Source organism: Entelurus aequoreus, linkage group LG08 (genome assembly GCF_033978785.1).
Source record: "Entelurus aequoreus isolate RoL-2023_Sb linkage group LG08, RoL_Eaeq_v1.1, whole genome shotgun sequence".
In the NCBI taxonomy this organism is placed as follows: domain Eukaryota; kingdom Metazoa; phylum Chordata; class Actinopteri; order Syngnathiformes; family Syngnathidae; genus Entelurus; species Entelurus aequoreus.
Genome location: NC_084738.1, coordinates 57,120,834 through 57,139,752, shown reverse-complemented (window position 1 = coordinate 57,139,752; position 18,919 = coordinate 57,120,834). Strand labels below are relative to the sequence as shown.

Genomic DNA, 18,919 nt, shown 5'->3' with positions numbered 1-18,919 from the left:
CCCATTCAACGGCCACGACACAGACACACCAGATCAGAGTATTAAAAAAAACACACACAGTGTGTCTTCATCGCAGCTTTCAGGAGCGTTTCAAAGCGTTTAACTCCTTCTTTGTTTGACAAGGGACAATAAATAATCATCTTCCGTCCACGCCTGAGCAGGGGTGTCCAAAGTACGGCCTGCAGCAAATTTTTTAACGCCGCATACAAAAAATACTATTTAAAAAAACTGGAATAAAAAAGCAGACCGGTGAAATGAAAGGAGAATAAATTGCAATATTTACAAACAACACAAAGCTGCCAGGCAGGCTGTTTGTTCCTTTAAAACGGTCATTGCTCAAAAAATAATAACATCGAATCTTGTTCAATTAGATTGCTTGAAACAAGACTGTGAGACTTGCTCTAGGCTGTTCTATCAGAACTGGTATTGATAAGATGCATTCGAGCCTCACTATTAAGCAAAGGGTTTCTTCTTTTTTCTGTTGCGTTACCAACTCAAGAATGCCCTCATTTTTGTTTGAGCAGATTGACTATTGCATCAATGCTCATAATTACAACACAAGAGCTGCTGTTAACGGCCATGCTGTCATACCCAGTTCAAAGACAAACTCAATGAAAAAGACTCATTTATAGCGTAATTGCTTTTTGGAATAATTAACCACTTGATATTCGTCTAATAAATCAGCCTTTAAGAAAAGAGTGCAAAGGTATTTACTGGAATGGAAATTACCATAGTTGAGGGAAGTACCTTAAACTAAATAAATTTGTGTTATTTCATACAAGTTTGGATTTTTCATGTTGATTGATGCAATTGAATTTTTTTTTGTTAAGCGTATCCCATACACATGTGGACAGTGATCAATTATAATGTACTCATGTACAATAATGTAGTTCCATTTTTTTATGCGTTTAGCAGTGTTTTAAACTGTATGTGGTAATATAAAACCAGCTTTCTGCTATTGCATCAGCGAATGGGGAATCTCTTTCAAATAAACATAAACAAATAATAAATACACAAATTAATAATGACTCAAAATAAATGTTGTTATGAATTATTGACCTGTACAAAGCTATTACTTCACATCAAATATTCCACTTAGAAATTATGCATTTTTGTGTGTTTGCCATATAAAAAATTAGGCCTTTGAATCTTTGTGCCACGCACGATATGATTCTATTCTTGAGGGAACGATTCGATTCAGAATCAATTCTTGATTCAAAATGATTCTCATTTTAAAATCCATACTTTTTATTAACATTGGGTGCCAGTTCTATGATTAACTACATTCATCCATAAAATAGATAAACAGCTTTGATATTTTTTCATATTACTTAAAAGAAAACTGATTTTGTTTAAAAATAAAAATTCTACCCAAACATTTAATAAAGTCAAATATAAATAAGGCAACAAGAGAAGTATACAACATTTGTCTTTTCTAAAGTAAATCTGTACAGCAGATACGATCTTCTACATCAACAATATGATTTGTCTGACTGGCTGGACAGGGCATATTAAAAAATTTAAAAAAAATACAATCAAAAACAATTTAAATCGGTTTATTATTCTTTTGAATCGATTAAAAATTGTTACAAATAAGAATTGCGATTAATTCAAAAAGCTAATTTTTTTGACGCTGCTATAAAATACATTTTGTTTGACAAAAAGGGCCTTAAACAAAGAAATAAAAAAAACCATTAAAACTATAATAATAACTTATTATCCATGGATATATCTGGAGTAGACCTAGAAAGTTAAGCGTTGAAAGTAAAAAATGTAATTAAATAAAAAACTCTGATTTATTTTTAACACTTTTATGAGTGGGATCCCCAATAATTGAGGGATTCTTTTTTAAATTGTCATTGCTCAAAATATAACAATGAATTAAAATCAATGTTATGAATTATTCACCTAAATAAGGCTTCAATTATTTCACATCAAATATTACACTTAGAAATATTGCATATTTTGTGTTTTGATTGATTGAAACTTTTATTAGTAGATTGCACAGTTCAGTACATATTCCGTACAATTGACCACTAAATGGTAACACCCGAATACGTTTTTCAACTTGTTTAAGTCGGGGTCCACGTTAATCAATTGATGGTGTTTGCCATATAAAAACGTTTTCTTTGACAAACAAATTGAAAAAAAATTAAATTAATAAAAACTTATTATCTACGGATACATCTGAAGTTGATCTAGAAACTTCAGCGTTGAAAGTAAAAACAGAAAAACTGACTTATTTTTAACACATTTTATGAGTGGTCCCCCATTTGGATCCCCAATAATTGAGGGATTTCTTTTTAAAACTGTCACTCCTCAACAAATAATAATGAATTAAAATCAAAGTTGTTATCAAGTATTGACCTATTTCAGGCTCCAATTACGTCACATAAAATATTACACTTTGAAAATGTTGGGGGGCATTTTGTTTTTCCCATATGAATTTAACAAAAAGGGCATAAAACAAAAAAACACTTTATAGCAACAGACTTCAAATTAATCTAGAGCAGAAGAATGGAACCTATGGCTCTCGGGCCAGATGTGGCTCTTTTGATGACTGCATCTGGCTCTCAGATAAATCTCAGCTGACATTGCTTAACACGATAAGTAATGAATAATTCCGCTGGTAATCACAGTGTTAAAAATAATGTTCAAAATATAAAACATTCTCATGCATTTTAATCCATCCATCCGTTTCTACCACACCAGTTAAAGAAGTCGCATTAATGGTAAGAAGTATTTTATTTATTATCGGTTAGCTTCAGAATGACAATGTTATTAAAAAGAATAAGAGACTTACCGTATTTTTCGGACTATAAGTCGCAGTTTTTTTCATAGTTTGGCTGGGGGTGCGACTTATGTGTGAAATTATTAACACATTACCGTAAAATATCAAATCATATTATTTAGCTCATTCACGTATAAGATTTCATGGGATTTAGCGATTAGGAGTGACAGATTGTTTGGTAAACGTATAGCATGTTCTATATGTTATAGTTATTTGAATGACTCTTACCATAATATGTTACGTTAACATACCAGGCACGTTCTCAGTTGGTTATTTATGCCTCATATAAAGTACACTTATTCAGCCTGTTGTTCACTATTCTTTATTTATTTTAAATTGCCTTTCAAATGTCTATTCTTGGTGTTGGGTTTTATCAAATAAATTTCCCCAAAAAATGCGACTTACATTTTTTTCCTTCTTTATTATGCATTTTCGGCCGCTGCGACTTATACTCCGGAGCGACTTATAGTCCGAAAAATACGGTATTATACTCTAAAAATGTTGGTCTTACTTAAAAACGCACGCATTTAGTTGTATTCAGTGTTAAAAAAATATTATATGGCTCTCCCGGAAATACATTTTTTAATATTTGGCTTTCGTGGCTCTCTCAGCCAAAAACGTTCCCGGCCCCTGATCTAGAGATGTAAGTGTTAAATAAAAAAAAAATTAAATTTAATATCTGACTTATTTTAACAATTGTATGACTGAGACCCTTCTGGGTGCCCGGGGACCAAACTTGAGGGGAGCCTTAATGGTTAAAGAAAATACATATTTGTAGTATTGGTTTTGAAAATGTAAAAAAATCTAAATGGCCCCCGCATGTTTTGATGTGAAAAAACGTTTGGCCACCCCCCTGACACAGAGAGTTCCCGTGGCCATTTCTGCAGCGACGTGAAGCCAACGTCAACATCGTTCCCTGAATGGAATATTCTACAAAGAAGCTCCAGGAGCAAAAATAGCCACCAGGGGCACTCGAGTCAATAACGGCCACCTGCGGCATGTCAGGGGCGATTAGCTGGCGCAGGGAGTCGGGAATACAAAATTGTGAACAGGAGGCAGGAAGATGGAGAGAAAGATTGATAAAGCCAGAGAGGGACAGGACACACATGGCCCCTCAGGTACAGTGTTGTATTTCAAACCCGCTTGTGAAAGAATAGAGGGGCTAGGGGTCAATAAATCACTGCATTAGCCTGCGGCTGCAAAGCCTCCTCCCTGTGTGGGCCGCGGCCCGCAGCCCGCGCACCTCCACCACTGGGGGGAGCCCTAGCTCACCGATCAGGCCTGCAAGAGGCTGCGGGAGCTCCGCCTCCTCACTGGCTAAAGGCGAGGAGGGGGCGGAGTCGGCGATAGGAGCTATGGTGTGATCTGTTTTCTCAAATTAGGACAACAATGTGTGCTTCCTGTGGAGTGAAGAGGCCATCTGAGAGGGTGTTAAAACTGCAGCCAGGCAGCTTTCTCAGAGGAAGCAAACAATAACTCTTCCTTTTAATTCCCTCACTCTATCAACACACACACACACACACACACACACACACACAGCATGAACTCACACTCGGGTGCTCCATCGTCCTGGTAGTCGGAGGCTAGCGAGGCGTCGTCGGACGGGGCAGAGCGACCCAAACTGGAGCTGCGGTTGTCATCGGAACCATCTTCCTCCCTCAAGTCAGCTGACACTGTGTGTGTGTGTGCGTGTGTGTGTGTGTGTGTGTGTTTGAAACAAAGCAGATAGTCAGTGTGTGAGCTCAATGCAGCTAACAGAACATGGAAACTACCAGGCAATGTCCTGTGCATTAGGGGTGTCCCTATATAGCAGCCTTGACTATTGGCCAATAACCTTATTGATCGGTTACGCAATCAACAGGAATCGTATATCATTGTATTATCTTGTTGTCGCGTGGAATGTTCGAAAAGGTTTGACCAAGTGAAATGAGTCCAACGGAGAACAATGGTAGCTATGAAAAACACTAACCAAACTGTTATGAGTGGTATTTTTTTTGGGTCACAAAAATTCATGAATTCATGGCGCAGCAAACTGAATGATGCAGACACGTTTGTTACTGGATACTTTCTAGTACTGCCTTGGAGACTTTGTATGTGTAAGTACAAACCCCGTTTCCATATGAGTTGGGAAATTGTGTTAGATGTAAATATAAACGGAATACAATGATTTGCAAATCATTTTCAACCCATATTCAGTTGAATATGCTACAAAGACAACATATTTGATGTTCAAACTCATAAACTTAATTTTTTTTTGCAAATAATAATTAACTTAGACTTTCATGGCTGCAACACGTGCCAAAGTAGTTGAGAAAGGGCATGTTCACCACTCTGTTACATGGCCTTTCCTTTTAACAACACTCAGTAAACGTTTGGGAACTGAGGAGACACATTTTTTAAGCTTCTCAGGTGGAATTCTTTCCCATTCTTGCTTGATGTACAGCTTAAGTTGTTCAACAGTCCGGGGGTCTCCGTTATGGTATTTTAGGCTTCATAATGCGCCACACATTTTCAATGGGAGACAGGTCTGGACTACAGGCAGGCCAGTCTAGTACCAGCACTCTTTTACTATGAAGCCACGTTGATGTAATACGTGGCTTGGCATTGTCTTGCTGAAATAAGCAGGGGCGTCCATGGTAACGTTGCTTGGATGGCAACATATGTTGCTCCAAAACCTGTATGTACTTTTCAGCATTAATGGCGCCTTCACAGATGTGTAAGTTACCCATGTCTTGGGCACTAATACACCCCCATACCATCACAGATGCTGGCTTTTCAACTTTGCGCCTAGAACAATCCGGATGGTTCTTTTCCTCTTTGGTCCGGAGGACACGACGTCCACGGTTTCCAAAAACAATTTGGAAATGTGGACTCGTCAGACCACAGAACACTTTTCCACTTTGTATCAGTCCATCTTAGATGAGCTCAGGCCCAGCGAAGCCGACAGCGTTTCTGGGTGTTGTTGATAAACTGTTTTCGCCTTGCATAGGAGAGTTTTAACTTGCACTTACAGATGTAGCGACCAACTGTAGTTACTGACAGTGGGTTTCTGAAGTGTTCCTGAGCCCATGTGGTGATATCCTTTACACACTGATGTCGCTTGTTGATGCAGTACAGCCTGAGGGATCGAAGGTCACGGGCTTAGCTGCTTACGTGCAGTGATTTCTCCAGATTCTCTGAACCCTTTGATGATATTACGGACCGTAGATGGTGAAATCCCTAAATTCCTTGCAATAGCTGGTTGAGAAAGGTTTTTCTTAAACTGTTCAACAATTTGCTCACGCATTTGTTGACAAAGTGGTGACCCTTGCCCCATCCTTGTTTGTGAATGACTGAGAATTTCATGGAATCTACTTTTATACCCAATCATGGCACCCACCTGTTCCCAATTTGCCTGTTCACCTGTGGGATGTTCCAAATAAGTGTTTGATGAGCATTCCTCAATTTTGTCAGTATTTATTGCCACCTTTCCCAACTTCTTTGTCACGTGTTGCTGGCATCAAATTGTAAAGTTAATGATTATTTGCACAAAAAAAAATGTTTATCAGTTTGAACATCAAATATGTTGTCTTTGTAGCATATTTAACTGAATATGGGTTGAAAATGATTTGCAAATCATTGTATTCCGTTTATATTTACATCTAACACAATTTCCCAACTCATATGGAAACGGGGTTTGTAATATGCAACTATAATTATTTGATACTGGTTTATATTGACAAATGTGCTGTTTTATTTTTTCAATGATTATTACGTATGTCTAGCTTGTGTGCTATTGTGTACTTAGCTGCTGTGCAGCTGCTAGCGCCTAGTAGCCTATAGCCTCTAGCATGTTCACCTTTTGTAAATTACTATAGTAAAATAAAATAAATAGTGAGCTTATTGGAGGACATTTAGATGTCAACTTTAAGTAAACACTCTGAAGGACTGCTTGTATTGCACATGATGTCACACGCAAGTGAACACGCTGCAGGACTGCTTGTATCGCACATGATATCACACGCAAGTAAACACGCTGCAGGACTGCTTGTATCAAAGATTTTACATAATTCAATATTTGCTTTAGCCCAGGGTGTCTAAACTTTTTCCACAGAGGGCCGCACATTGAAAAATTAAAGCAGGCGGGGGCCAATTTGGTATTTTTTAAATTTTCGAAACCAAAACTCGCAAGTCATAAAAATGTCAAAAATAAGTAATATATTATTTAATATTCATAATTCAGTGTTAAAACTCTAGATCAACTTCAGATTTGTCAATATAAAGTTTAAACTTGTTTTATGCTCTTTTTGTCAAATAAAACACAGATTTTTATGGCAAAAACACAAAATCCGTAATATTTTTCCCCAAAAAATGTTCACAGTGGAAAATTTTTATTCAAGTAATTGAAACCCTAAATAGGTTAATAAATAATTTTGCTAAAAAAAAAATTGACCAATGACACGATCTAAGAAAAAAATCCCACTAAAATTATCAGGGATCTAAAAAGGCCCCACTTAATAAACTGTTAAAAACAAATCCATCCATTTCCTACCGCTCGTCCCTCTCGCATACCATTTTTTTTTACTTTCAACACTCCAGATCACCTTCAGATCTATCCGTCGATTAGAATTTCTCTTAATTATTTTTGTTCATTTCATACCCTTTTTATCAAACAAAACGTAGTTTTATAATGGCAAACGTAAATATATTTCATAGTGGAATATTTGAGTAATTGGGGTCTTGAATAGGTCAATAATTCATAACAACGTGGATTTTGATGTTTTTCATTCATTTAATGATAATATTTTTAGAATGTGTGTTAAAAAATGTGCCGCTTTAGCCAATCAATATCGGATCGGGACACCCCTGTCGTGCACTGGCGTGTAAATGGATACTTACACCGCAAGGGGAATTCCTGAGGGTTTCTGTGAAAGAATAACAAAAGTAGGTTGAGCACTGACCACAACTCAGATTCTGAACAGGTTATAGTAAATATACATTGAAATTCACTTAAAGGGGTCATATTATGATTTTTGTTCTACATGTAAAACACTTCCTTGTGGTCTACATAACATGTAATGCTGGTTCTTTGGTCTAAATCAGCGCTTTTCAATTCTTTTCTGTTAACGACCCCCCACCAGGAAGAAGAAAATATTTTGCGCCCCTCCCACTCTCCACCGTGACAATAAATAGTATCATTCATCCATGAAATAAAAATCTGCATAACATTGCAGGATTATTAACATTCAAGGAAACAACACAACGGCCTTTCCTCGTCTCCCACCGTGGCTACAGTGAAGCCAAGTTAAAGTTACAAAAGTTAAAGTACCCATGATTGTCACACACACACACTAGGTGTGGCGAAATTATTCTCTGCATTCGACCCATCACCTTTGATCACCCCCTGGGAGGTGAGGGGAGCAGCAGCGGTGGCCGCGCCCGGGAATCATTTTTGGTGATTTAACCCCCAATTCCAACCCTTGATGCTGAGTGTCAAGCAGGGAGGTAATGGGTCCCATTTTTATAGTCTTTGGTATGACTCTGCTACATACGCTTCATCATATTCTGCTACGGGCCCGAGGTTGCTTCATAAATATCACTACCATGCCTCCATGTTTTAAATTCATATTTTCAGGATCCTAAATACACAAAAACAGGTACTAGTAGGTAGGAGAAGTTGGTGTTGCATAATAGGTCCCCTTTAAATTCACCCTTTAGTTTTGAACTTTGACCTCAAAGTCTTCGATTAAGCGCACGCACACACATATGCAGCTGCCTCTTCCACTTCCAGGTATGCCCAACTACTATCTGTTGTTTTTGAGATATTGATGTGTGTTTTGCTACGTCTAATCCATTGTAAAGAATCATATGTCTAATGTAAGCTCAAGTTTTACATATGTTAAATTCTTGAAAAGAACAAACACACTTCAGATATTAATCATTTTGAATTATGATCATTTTAATCAGCTACACATCCTTTTAACAAAAATACCCTACATCAATGAATGGAACTACCGTATTTTTCGGACTTTAAGTCGCAGTTTTTTTCATAGTTTGGCCGGGGGTGCGACTTATACTCAGGAGCGACTTATGTGTGAAATTAACAACACATTACCGTAAAATATCAAATAATATTATTTAGCTCATTTACGTAAGAGACTAGACGTATAAGATTTCATGGGATTTAGCGATTAGGAGGGACAGATTGTTTGGTAAACGTATATCATGTTCTATATTTTATAGTTATTTGAATGACTCTTACCATAATATGTTACGTTAACATACCAGGCACGTTCTCAGTTGGTTATTTATGCCTCATATAACGTACACTTATTCAGCCTGTTGTTCACAATTCTTTATTTATTTTAAATTGCCTTTCAAAAGTCTATTCTTGGTGTTGGGTTTTATCAAATAAATTTCCCCAAAAAATGTGACTTATACTCCAGTGCGACTTATATGTTTTTTTCCTTCTTTATTAGCATTTTCGGCCGGTGCGACTTATACTCCGGTGCGACTTATACTCCGAAAAATACAGCAAGCTTATTTTTCCTTGGACTGGCTCCCACCCTCATGAACACTTGTTGACCCATGAGACTTATCTGCTCTTTTGCTATAAAGAGAGTGAATAATTCTTCATAGGGCCTCACTTGTGCAGAAGCTCACACATGTGGAGGCCTCCGCTCCTAATGTTTACATAGCCAATGCTTTTGCGACAGTGAGACCAACAGTGTAACATTTACCTGGGATCTGTTTTACAAACCCCGTTTCCATATGAGTTGGTAAATTGTGTTAGATGTAAATATAAACGGAATACAATGATTTGCAAATCATTTTAAACCCATATTCAATTAATATGCTACAAAGACAACATATTTGATGTTCAAACTGATAAACTTTTTTTTTGTTGCAAATAATCATTAACTTTAGAATTTGATGCCAGCAACACGTGACAAAGAAGTTGGGAAAGGTTGCAATAAATACTGATAAAGTTGAGGAATGCTCATCAAACACTTATTTGGAACATCCCACAGGTGAACAGGCAAATTGGGAACAGGTGGGTGCCATGATTGGGTATAAAAGTAGATTCCATGAAATGCTCAGTCATTCACAAACAAGGATGGGGCGAGGGTCACCACTTTGTCAACAAATGCGTGAGCAAATTGTTGAACAGTTTAAGAAAAACCTTTCTCAACCAGCTATTGCAAGGGATTTAGGGATTTCACCATCTACGGTCCGTAATATCATCAAAGGGTTCAGAGAATCTGGAGAAATCACTGCACGTAAGCAGCTAAGCCCGCGACCTTCGTACCCTCAGGCTGTATTGCATCAACAAGCGACATCAGTGTGTAAAGGATATCACCACATGGGCTCAGGAACACTTCAGAAACCCACTGTCAATAACTACAGTTGGTCGTTACATCTGTAAGTGCAAGTTAAAACTCTCCTATGCAAGGAGAAAACTGTTTATCAACAACACCCAGAAACGCCGTCGGCTTCGCTGGGCCTGAGCTCATCTAAGATGGACTGATACAAGTGGAAAAGTGTTCTGTGGTCTGACGAGTCCACATTTCAAATTGTTTTTGGAAACTGTGGACGTCGTGTCTTCCGGACCAAAGAGGAAAAGAACCATCCGGATTGTTCTAGGCGCAAAGTTGAAAAGCCAGCATCTGTGATGGTATGGGGGTGGTATTAGTGCCCAAGACATGTGTAACTTACACATCTGTGAAGGCGCCATTAATGCTGAAAGGTTTTGGAGCAACATATGTTGCCATCCAAGCAACGTTACCATGGACAACCCTGCTTATTTCAGCAAGACAATGCCAAGCCACGTGTTACATCAACGTGGCTTCATAGTAAAAGAGTGCGGGTACTAGACTGGCCTGCCTGTAGTCCAGACCTGTCTCCCATTGAAAATGTGTGGCGCATTATGAAGCCTAAAATACCACAACGGGTTCCCCGGACTGTTGAACAACTTAAGCTGTACATCAAGCAAGAATGGGAAAGAATTCCACATGAGAAGCTTAAAAAATGTGTCTCCTCAGTTCCCAAACGTTTACTGAGTGTTGTTAAAAGGAAAGGCCATGTAACACAGTGGTGAACATGCCCTTTCCCTACTACTTTGGCACATGTTGCAGCCACAAAATATTAAGTTAATTATTATTTGCAAAAAAAAATTAAGTTTATAAATTTGAACATCAAATATCTTGTATTTGTAGTGCATTCAACTGAAATATGGGTTGAAAAGGATTTGCAAATCATTGTATTCCGTTTATATTTACATCTCACACAATTTCCCAACTCATATGGAAACAGGGTTTGTAAAAAAGGACCTAATATACAAAAACAACTTTTCTTACCTACTGATACCTGCTTTTTGTGTATTTGGTCCTGAAAATATGACATCAAACCCTGGAGAAATGGCGTAGATATTTATAAAACAATAATGGCTTCCTCGATACTTCCTCCAAACGAGGCCAATTTGTGACGTTTTTCCCAAGTGGGATATCAGCGGATATCTCCACATATGGTAGATGTTTACTACAAAAACTTTGCGCGAGTCCGACATTGTCACCTACTCAGTGGCCTAGTGGTTAGAGTGTCCGCCCTGAGATCGGTAGGTTGTGAGTTCAAACCCCGGCCGAGTCATACCAAAGACTATAAAAATGGGGCCCATTACCTCCCTGCTTGGCACTCAGCATCAAGGGCTGGAATTGGGGGTTAAAGCACCAAAAATGATTCCCGGGCGCGGCACCGCTGCTGCACACTGCTTCCCTCACCTCCCAGGGGGTGAACAAGGGGATGGGTCAAATGCAGAGGACAAATTTCACCACACCTAGTGTGTGTGTGACAATCATTGGTACTTTAACTTAACTTTAACTTAACTTGTCGTCCGACACTGTAGTCAACACTGGAAAAACTCACAATCTCACCAAGTATATATATTTCAAATTTCTACTCAAAATATATAAACAAACGTAATACAAGTCACAATCTCCTGAATAATAATTTTTCAGTGAGACATAAGAACTTGTTTTTAGGCAATAGATAATTTGAGGAAAAAATACCACTTTTGAGCGTCACAAGTTTGTTATGAGACACACAACTTCACAATACTAGTAAGTATAGCTAATGATACGTTTTAATTGCTCATTCCAAGATCAATTTTAAGTTTGTATAGCTAAAATGTAATGTCTTATTTCAAAATGTTTTACTAAGACAATTTTGACTTGTCCCATTGGCAGATTTTTTTGCTCATTACAAGCAAAAATAACTTGTGTTCATTTTTTTTACATTTTTTTAAGTGGAGCATTTTTTCCAGTGAGTGGGGCAGACTGGCTCGTACATGCACATAAATCCTCCGCTGTTGCCATTTCTGATACAAAGTGGCGTATAGTCCTAAATTATACCCGTCAGTAGACTCGCTATGGAAGCACTAAAAACTACAATATGGCTGACAGGGAGAAGACGCAGTCCAAGTGGAGGCACATAAATAAGAGCGCCGACAGAAGGGCACATCCTGAAGTGGCTCGAAGAAGGTCTATAAAACATCATCTATGCAACACTTTGAGCAGCATTACGTGTTAAGTAGACCACAGGGACGTCTTTACACGTCGAAAAATAGCCATAATATGACCCCTTTAAATAAATGCTTGTGAAATCTTCCAACGTGACCCGACTGTTGAACAAAAGATCGCGGGTAGAGTTTCAAAATGTGTATCTGTGTTGAAGACCACAAAACCACCAGTTGTCTCTGCACGTTGCATGCACGTCTCATGGTGTAAAAGGTTGTTTCCGGGCTCTTCTTACAAGCGATTCTATCAGCACAAAGTCCACAAATTGAATCAAATGAAGGGGAAATGATAAGAAAAGGTTGTTGCATGAGATCTTTAAAAAGTGATAACGCCAATAAGCAACAAGACATTAGATGCAATGAGTTCATTTGAACGCGGCAAACTGTGTTTAAGACAATTACAGCGGCAATTAAGAGTTCCTGTGCGGCATTAAGAACAAGCGTTGGATAATTGTGCCATGAAATTACACCGTGAAGCTCGAGTGGTCGTTTCTAAAAGCTAAAAACTGAAGCCGCGTCTTACCTCACGTGCACCACCCTGAAATTATTCAGCAAGACTTGGCGGGTCTCCTCCGTATTTTCGCTCAGCTTCTCATTCTGGAGGATGTCCGACACAAACAGCTCACAGTCTAAACACCAGAAACAACAACAGAAGCTTTTGAGATGGGGAAATAGCACTGAGCGAAGGTGAGATCGGAGGACTTCAAAGATATTAATTAGGGCAGGGATGGGCAACCCAAAATGTTGAAAGAGCCATATTGGACCAAAAATACAAAAAACGAATCTGTTCTGAAGCCGCTAAAAATAAACCCCATGCCATGGAACGCCTCGGGATCCCCCGGGAGGAGCTGGACGAAGTGGCTGAGGAGAGGGAAGTCTGGATTTCCTGCTTAGGCTGCTGCCCCCACGACCCGACCTCGAATAAGCGAAGAAAATGGATGGATGGATATAAGTGTTATAAGGCGTGGCGAAGTTGTTAGAGTGGCTGTGCCAGCAATCGGGAGTGTTGCTGGTTACTGGGGTTCAATCCCACCTTCTACCTTCCTAGTCACGTCCGTTGTGTCCTTGGCAAGACACTTCACCCTTTGCCTCTGATGGCTGCTGGTTAGCGCCTTGCATGGCAGCTCCCGCCATCAGTGTGTGAATGTGTGTGTGAATGGGTAAATGTGGAAATAGTGTCAAAGCGCTTTGAATACCTTGAAGGTAGAAAAGCGTTATACAAGTATAACCCATTTATCATTTATTTATAATGACGCCAACACATGATGTAAGTGTCTATATTAGCTATATTAGCCTACTATCAAAATTACTCTAAAAGTCGTACATAAGTGTTATAATGAAGCCAACACATGATGTAAGTGTCTATATTAGCCTACTATCAAAATGACTTTAAAGTCTTATATAAGTGTATAATGAAGGCAACACATGATGTAAGTGTCTATATTAGCAGTATTAGCCTACTATCAAAATGACTTTAAAAGTATTACATAAGTGTTATAATGATGACAACACATGATGTGTCTATATTAGCCTACTATCAAAATTACTTTAAAAGTCTTATGTAACTGTTATAATGAATGCAACACATGATGTGTCTATATTAGCTATATTAGCCTACTATCAAAATGACTTTAAAAGTATTATATAAGTGTTATAATGAAGCCAACACATGATGTAAGTGTCTATATTAGCTATATTAACCTACTATCAAAATTACTCTAAAAGTTTTATATAAGTGTTATAATGAAGCCAACATATGATGTAAGTGTCTATATTAGCTATATTAACCTACTATCAAAATTACTCTAAAAGTTTTATATAAGTGTTATAATGAAGCCAACATATGATGTAAGTGTTTATATTAGCTACATTAACCTACTATCAAAATTACTCTAAAAGTCTTATATAAGTGTTATAATGAAGCCAACACATGATGTAAGTGTCTATATTAGCCTACTATCAAAATGACTTTAAAGTCTTATATAAGTGTTATAATGAAGCCAACACATGATGTAAGTGTCTATATTAGCTATATTAGCCTATTCTCAAAATGACTTTAAAAGTATTACATAAGTGTTATAATGTTGACAACACATGATGTGTCTATATTAGCCTACCATCAAAATGACTTTAAAAGTCTTATGTAAGTGTTACAATGAAGCCAACACATGATGTAAGTGTTTATATTAGCCTACTATCAAAATGACTTTAAAAGTGGTCAAAATGAGACAAAGGAGTGGCATAAAACAGGTATTTCTGTGGCAGCGTCGGAGAAAGTTATACATGTAAACAAACTGTTGCGTCACCGTCCGCACAACTACGGTGAGTTCAGAAGGACAAAACGGCGCTTGCCAAATATCCTCATCAGTGAAGCATAAACACAAACATATTAAACAGTGGGCTTTATAACATTTAGGAAGCTTTGTATCATGTTTGTTTTCCTACAGAAACCATATTCAAACAAAAAATATATTTTTCTCCTCATCTTTTTCCGTTTTCATACATTTTTGAATAAGCTCCAGAGCCACGGGTTGCTGACCCCCGCATTAGGAAAAAGAGAAAATGTTAATGTAATCATAATGTTCATGTTTAGAATGAGATTCTATTGATACATGACAGCTGTATAATTACAGTAAGTCCAGCATCGCTCGCTGAAAGGACTTCATTTGTTCATAATTCCCATGTGCGGCATTGATGCACGTTGTTGTTGTTTGTCTGAGGCTAAACGACGCCCCGAACTGGACTATTACTGAGAAATGTGGCATCCAGGACAGGTTGGCCCACTTTTCTTATCCCATTTGCTTCCCTTGCACGCTGGCTCGTATCTCACGCATGCAAATTGTTTGCCCTGAGGCCCAGCGTGTTAGCCTGGCACTGCATGCAAACTCATGGAGCATGTTGTGCTTCACACACAAAACGTTCCAACAAGTAGAAGAGTAGAAGATTCATTTGTAATGATTCTCAACTGGTGGCTCTTTGCCCGGTAACAAAAGAGAAACAAATATTTTGCTTTTATTCTCGAAATTATTTTTAATGCAGCGGGGTGTGTGTTAAAAACTCTTCGAGGCGATGACAATGGTCTGTTGTATTATTTAAAACCACTTAAATAAATTGGAGAAGACTAACAACGCTTGTTATTAAGTTGTTGAATGTGCCATTCCTGTCTCTTGCTGAGCCTTAGGTTTTTATGCTTATTATAAATCAGCTGCTTTGGAGGAATATATTGTACATCTTCTTAATTGTCATATTTGTAGGTGTTTGAAATCACCATTTAAAAATTACTAACGCTAATCACTAGCACTCATATGGAATTTTGGATGTAAATTAGCATCCAGCTAGCGCATTTGTTTAAAAGCATTTTCAAAAAAAAAAAAAAAAAAAAAAAAAAAGCATTTCATCACTATTAAATATCGTAGAGAAATTAAATTGTTACAATTGGCATGCTAATACTAGCGATTATATGGTATTTTTAATGAAAGCTAGCACATTTGTGTCATGATCCCGGGTCCAGATCATGTTTTTGTTATGTTCTGTTAGTTTTGGACTCTTTCAGTTCCTGTTTGACACCTGAGTTTGTTTTAGTTACCATGGCTACTTATGATTTTCACCTGCCTCTGGTGTTCTAGAGGACTATTTAAGCCTGCCTTTGCCAGTCAGTCGTGCTGGCGTCATTATTGGTTTCATGCCACAGTTTTGTGTTTGTTCTATGCCATAGTTAATGCTATTGGTTTCATGCCACAGTTTCGTGTTTGTTCTATGCCATAGTTAATGCTAGATGTTTCATGCCACAGTTTCGTGTTTGTTCTATGCCATAGTTAATGCTATTGGTTTCATGCCACAGTTTCGTGTTTGTTCTATGCCATAGTTAATGCTATTGGTTTCATGCCACAGTTTCGTGTTTGTTCTATGCCATAGTTAATGCTAGATGTTTCATGCCACATTTTCGTGTGGCATGAAAAGGTGCATTAACTAAAACCTTTACTAAAAGAGATGTTTTCAAATGTTTCTTAAAAGTTACAACACAGTCAAGATCACGAAGGGACCGGTGCAAATTGTTCCAGGGTCTGGGAGCTATAACCTGGAATGCCAGGTCTCCACGGGTTTTAAAACGAGTTTTCGGGATCTTTAGAAGACCGGAGGCCTGCGCCCAAAAGAGTAGGGGCATAGCAAGTCAGTGATGTCAGAGCTAGCAAATGGAGACCAAATGCTAGAGGTAGCAGAATGTAAAACTTTTACAGACACTTTCTGTTAAATAATTTAGAGTTTGTGGATAAAAACATATTAAACTTGTTTTATGCTGACAACTGTTCATTTCCAATACTTTAAATTCAAACTGAACTCTTTACAAAAAATATAAGATATTTTTATTTATATTTTTTATTTGTATTATGTAAGTCTTGCAGGTCAAACACTTACCATCCAGTAGTCTCCTGATGTCGTTTGGGATGGTCCCCATTCCTGACATCCAACGCTGCCACTCAACACTTGCTGCACAATTTATTTCACTTTGTGAGCACGCTCAGTCTGCCGTTTTGTTACCGCATCGACACCGAAGGAAGCTGGCTCGGCATGCAGCCACCTGCGCTCTGAAACACAACTTCCGTGTCAGCATCTAGATCAACTCTGGGTCGGGGCGGGACACTTCCTCTGGTTTCTTAGTCGAGGCTGATGACAAAGTTTGACAGGAAGTGAAGGCCTCAGCTCATCTTTCAGCAGCACAGACACAGCCAACCTGGGAAAAGATGACTATAGACGACACCAAGCAAATATTTAAAGGGGAACTGCACTTTTTTTTTTTTTTATTGCCTATCGTTCACAATCATTATGAGAGACAAGAACACACATGTTTTTTTTTTTAGGATTTTAAACTTGAAGCCATACTATTTCAACATAAATGGAGTGCTTACCGAAATAAACCGGGAAAAATGTAGATCATCGAGTGAGTCACTATACTAGGGCTGGGCAATATATCGATGTACTCGATATATCGCGGGTTTGTCTTTGTGCGATATAGAAAATTACTATATCGTGATATTCGAGTATACGTTCTCACGCAGTTGCTTTTACCTGCAGGAATTACACTACAGGCTTTTTTCACTTGTTCTTGTCTCTCCTTCTCACAGAGACTTAAAACAAGCGCACCTTCTTACATACGTCACATACTGTCGCGTTACACGCCCTCGCTGAGCAGCATGGGTAACATTAGCTGTGATGCTATCGGAGTGGTGCGAGTGGTAATACGAGAGAAAGAAGGTGCGAATCTGGTAACAAATGAAGAAAGAATTAATTCCTAAGAAAAACAGCACGGGGTCCATCGTCTGGCGGTGGTTTGGCTTCAAGCGGGAAGATGTCGAACAAGTATGCGGCAAAAGGGTTGCTACAAAAAGTAGCACCTACCGCTAATTTGTGGCGTTATTTGAAAAGTCACCCGCTAGAGAATGAAGAGTGCTTACTCCGCATGTCAACATCTCCATTCGGTGCCACCCCCACAAAATGCCGAAGCAACCATTTCCAGATCAACACCGCATGAAAAAATTAGTTAACAACAGAAGGAGATAACGTCCGCAGTAACCTACCACATAGCGAAAGACATAAAACATTTGATTTCCTATTATGCAGCTCATTTTTATATGACAGTTATTGAAATATCTTGTGTGACATCATGCACAAAAGTGCACTTTATTTATTTTAAACTATTGTAGTTGCGTTCTGTACAAAAAGTGCACTTTAATTTAGTGTTGTTTTAATTTGTCATTTTAGTGACATCATGCACAAAAGTGCACTAATAGCTTGTTTTAAAATGTCTCTGACAATCTTGCACTTTCTGTTTTGAAATGACATGAATGTTTGTGCCACTGCTTAATAACTGTTTAATAAATACAGTTTTGGTAAACTGACTTAATTGTGGTTTCCCTCTCTGCATGAAAGTTTAAAATGAGCATGTATTAATGCAGTATGAACAAGAATGTTTTAATGTAGACACATAGAATCATCATACTGCTGTGATTATATGCATTAGGCGTTAATTCAAGGCTAAGGCAAAATATCGAGATATATATCGTGTATCGTGACGTGGCCTAAAAATATCGAGATATTAATAAAAGGCCATATCACCCAGCCCTACACTATACTATTGATCATGATACACACAGCACATCACCGTACAACTACAGTACATACGCTGTCTGGCTAGCTGTGTATAAACAAAACATGAAATAATACAAACCCCGTTTCCATATGAGTTGGGAAATTGTGTTAGATGTAAATATAAACGGAATACAATGATTTGCAAATAATTTTCAACCCATATTCAGTTGAATATGCTACAAAGACAACATATTTGATGTTCAAACTGATAAACTTTTTTTTTTTTGCAAATAATCATTAACTTTAGAATTTGATGCCAGCAACATGTGACAAAGAAGTTGGGAAAGGTGGCAATAAATACTGATAAAGTTGAGGAATGCTCATCAAACACTTATTTGGAACATCCCACAGGTGAACAGGCAAACTGGGAACAGGTGGGTGCCATGATTGGGTATAAAAGTAGATTCCATGAAATGCTCAGTCATTCACTA

At 38.0% G+C, this 18,919-nt stretch overlaps 1 protein-coding gene across 5 annotated transcripts in view; it reads right to left on the bottom strand.

Moving 5' to 3' along the window:
- Positions 1–18,919, bottom strand: part of skap1 (src kinase associated phosphoprotein 1) — a 145,438-nt gene that overhangs the window by 120,145 nt on the left and 6,374 nt on the right. For 2 of the 5 annotated variants that reach the window (XM_062056879.1, XM_062056875.1), the window contains exons 2-5: positions 16,758–17,087; positions 12,865–12,970; positions 7,670–7,695; positions 4,342–4,464 (exon numbers count right to left, since the gene is read on the bottom strand). In XM_062056879.1, coding sequence (XP_061912863.1) covers positions 4,342–4,464; positions 7,670–7,695; positions 12,865–12,970; positions 16,758–16,806 — 304 coding nt within the window. In that variant the 5' untranslated portion in view covers positions 16,807–17,087. The remainder of the gene's footprint in view (positions 1–4,341; positions 4,465–7,669; positions 7,696–12,864; positions 12,971–16,757; positions 17,088–18,919) is intronic. The other 3 variants (XM_062056876.1, XM_062056877.1, XM_062056878.1) reach the window with 3 other exon arrangements.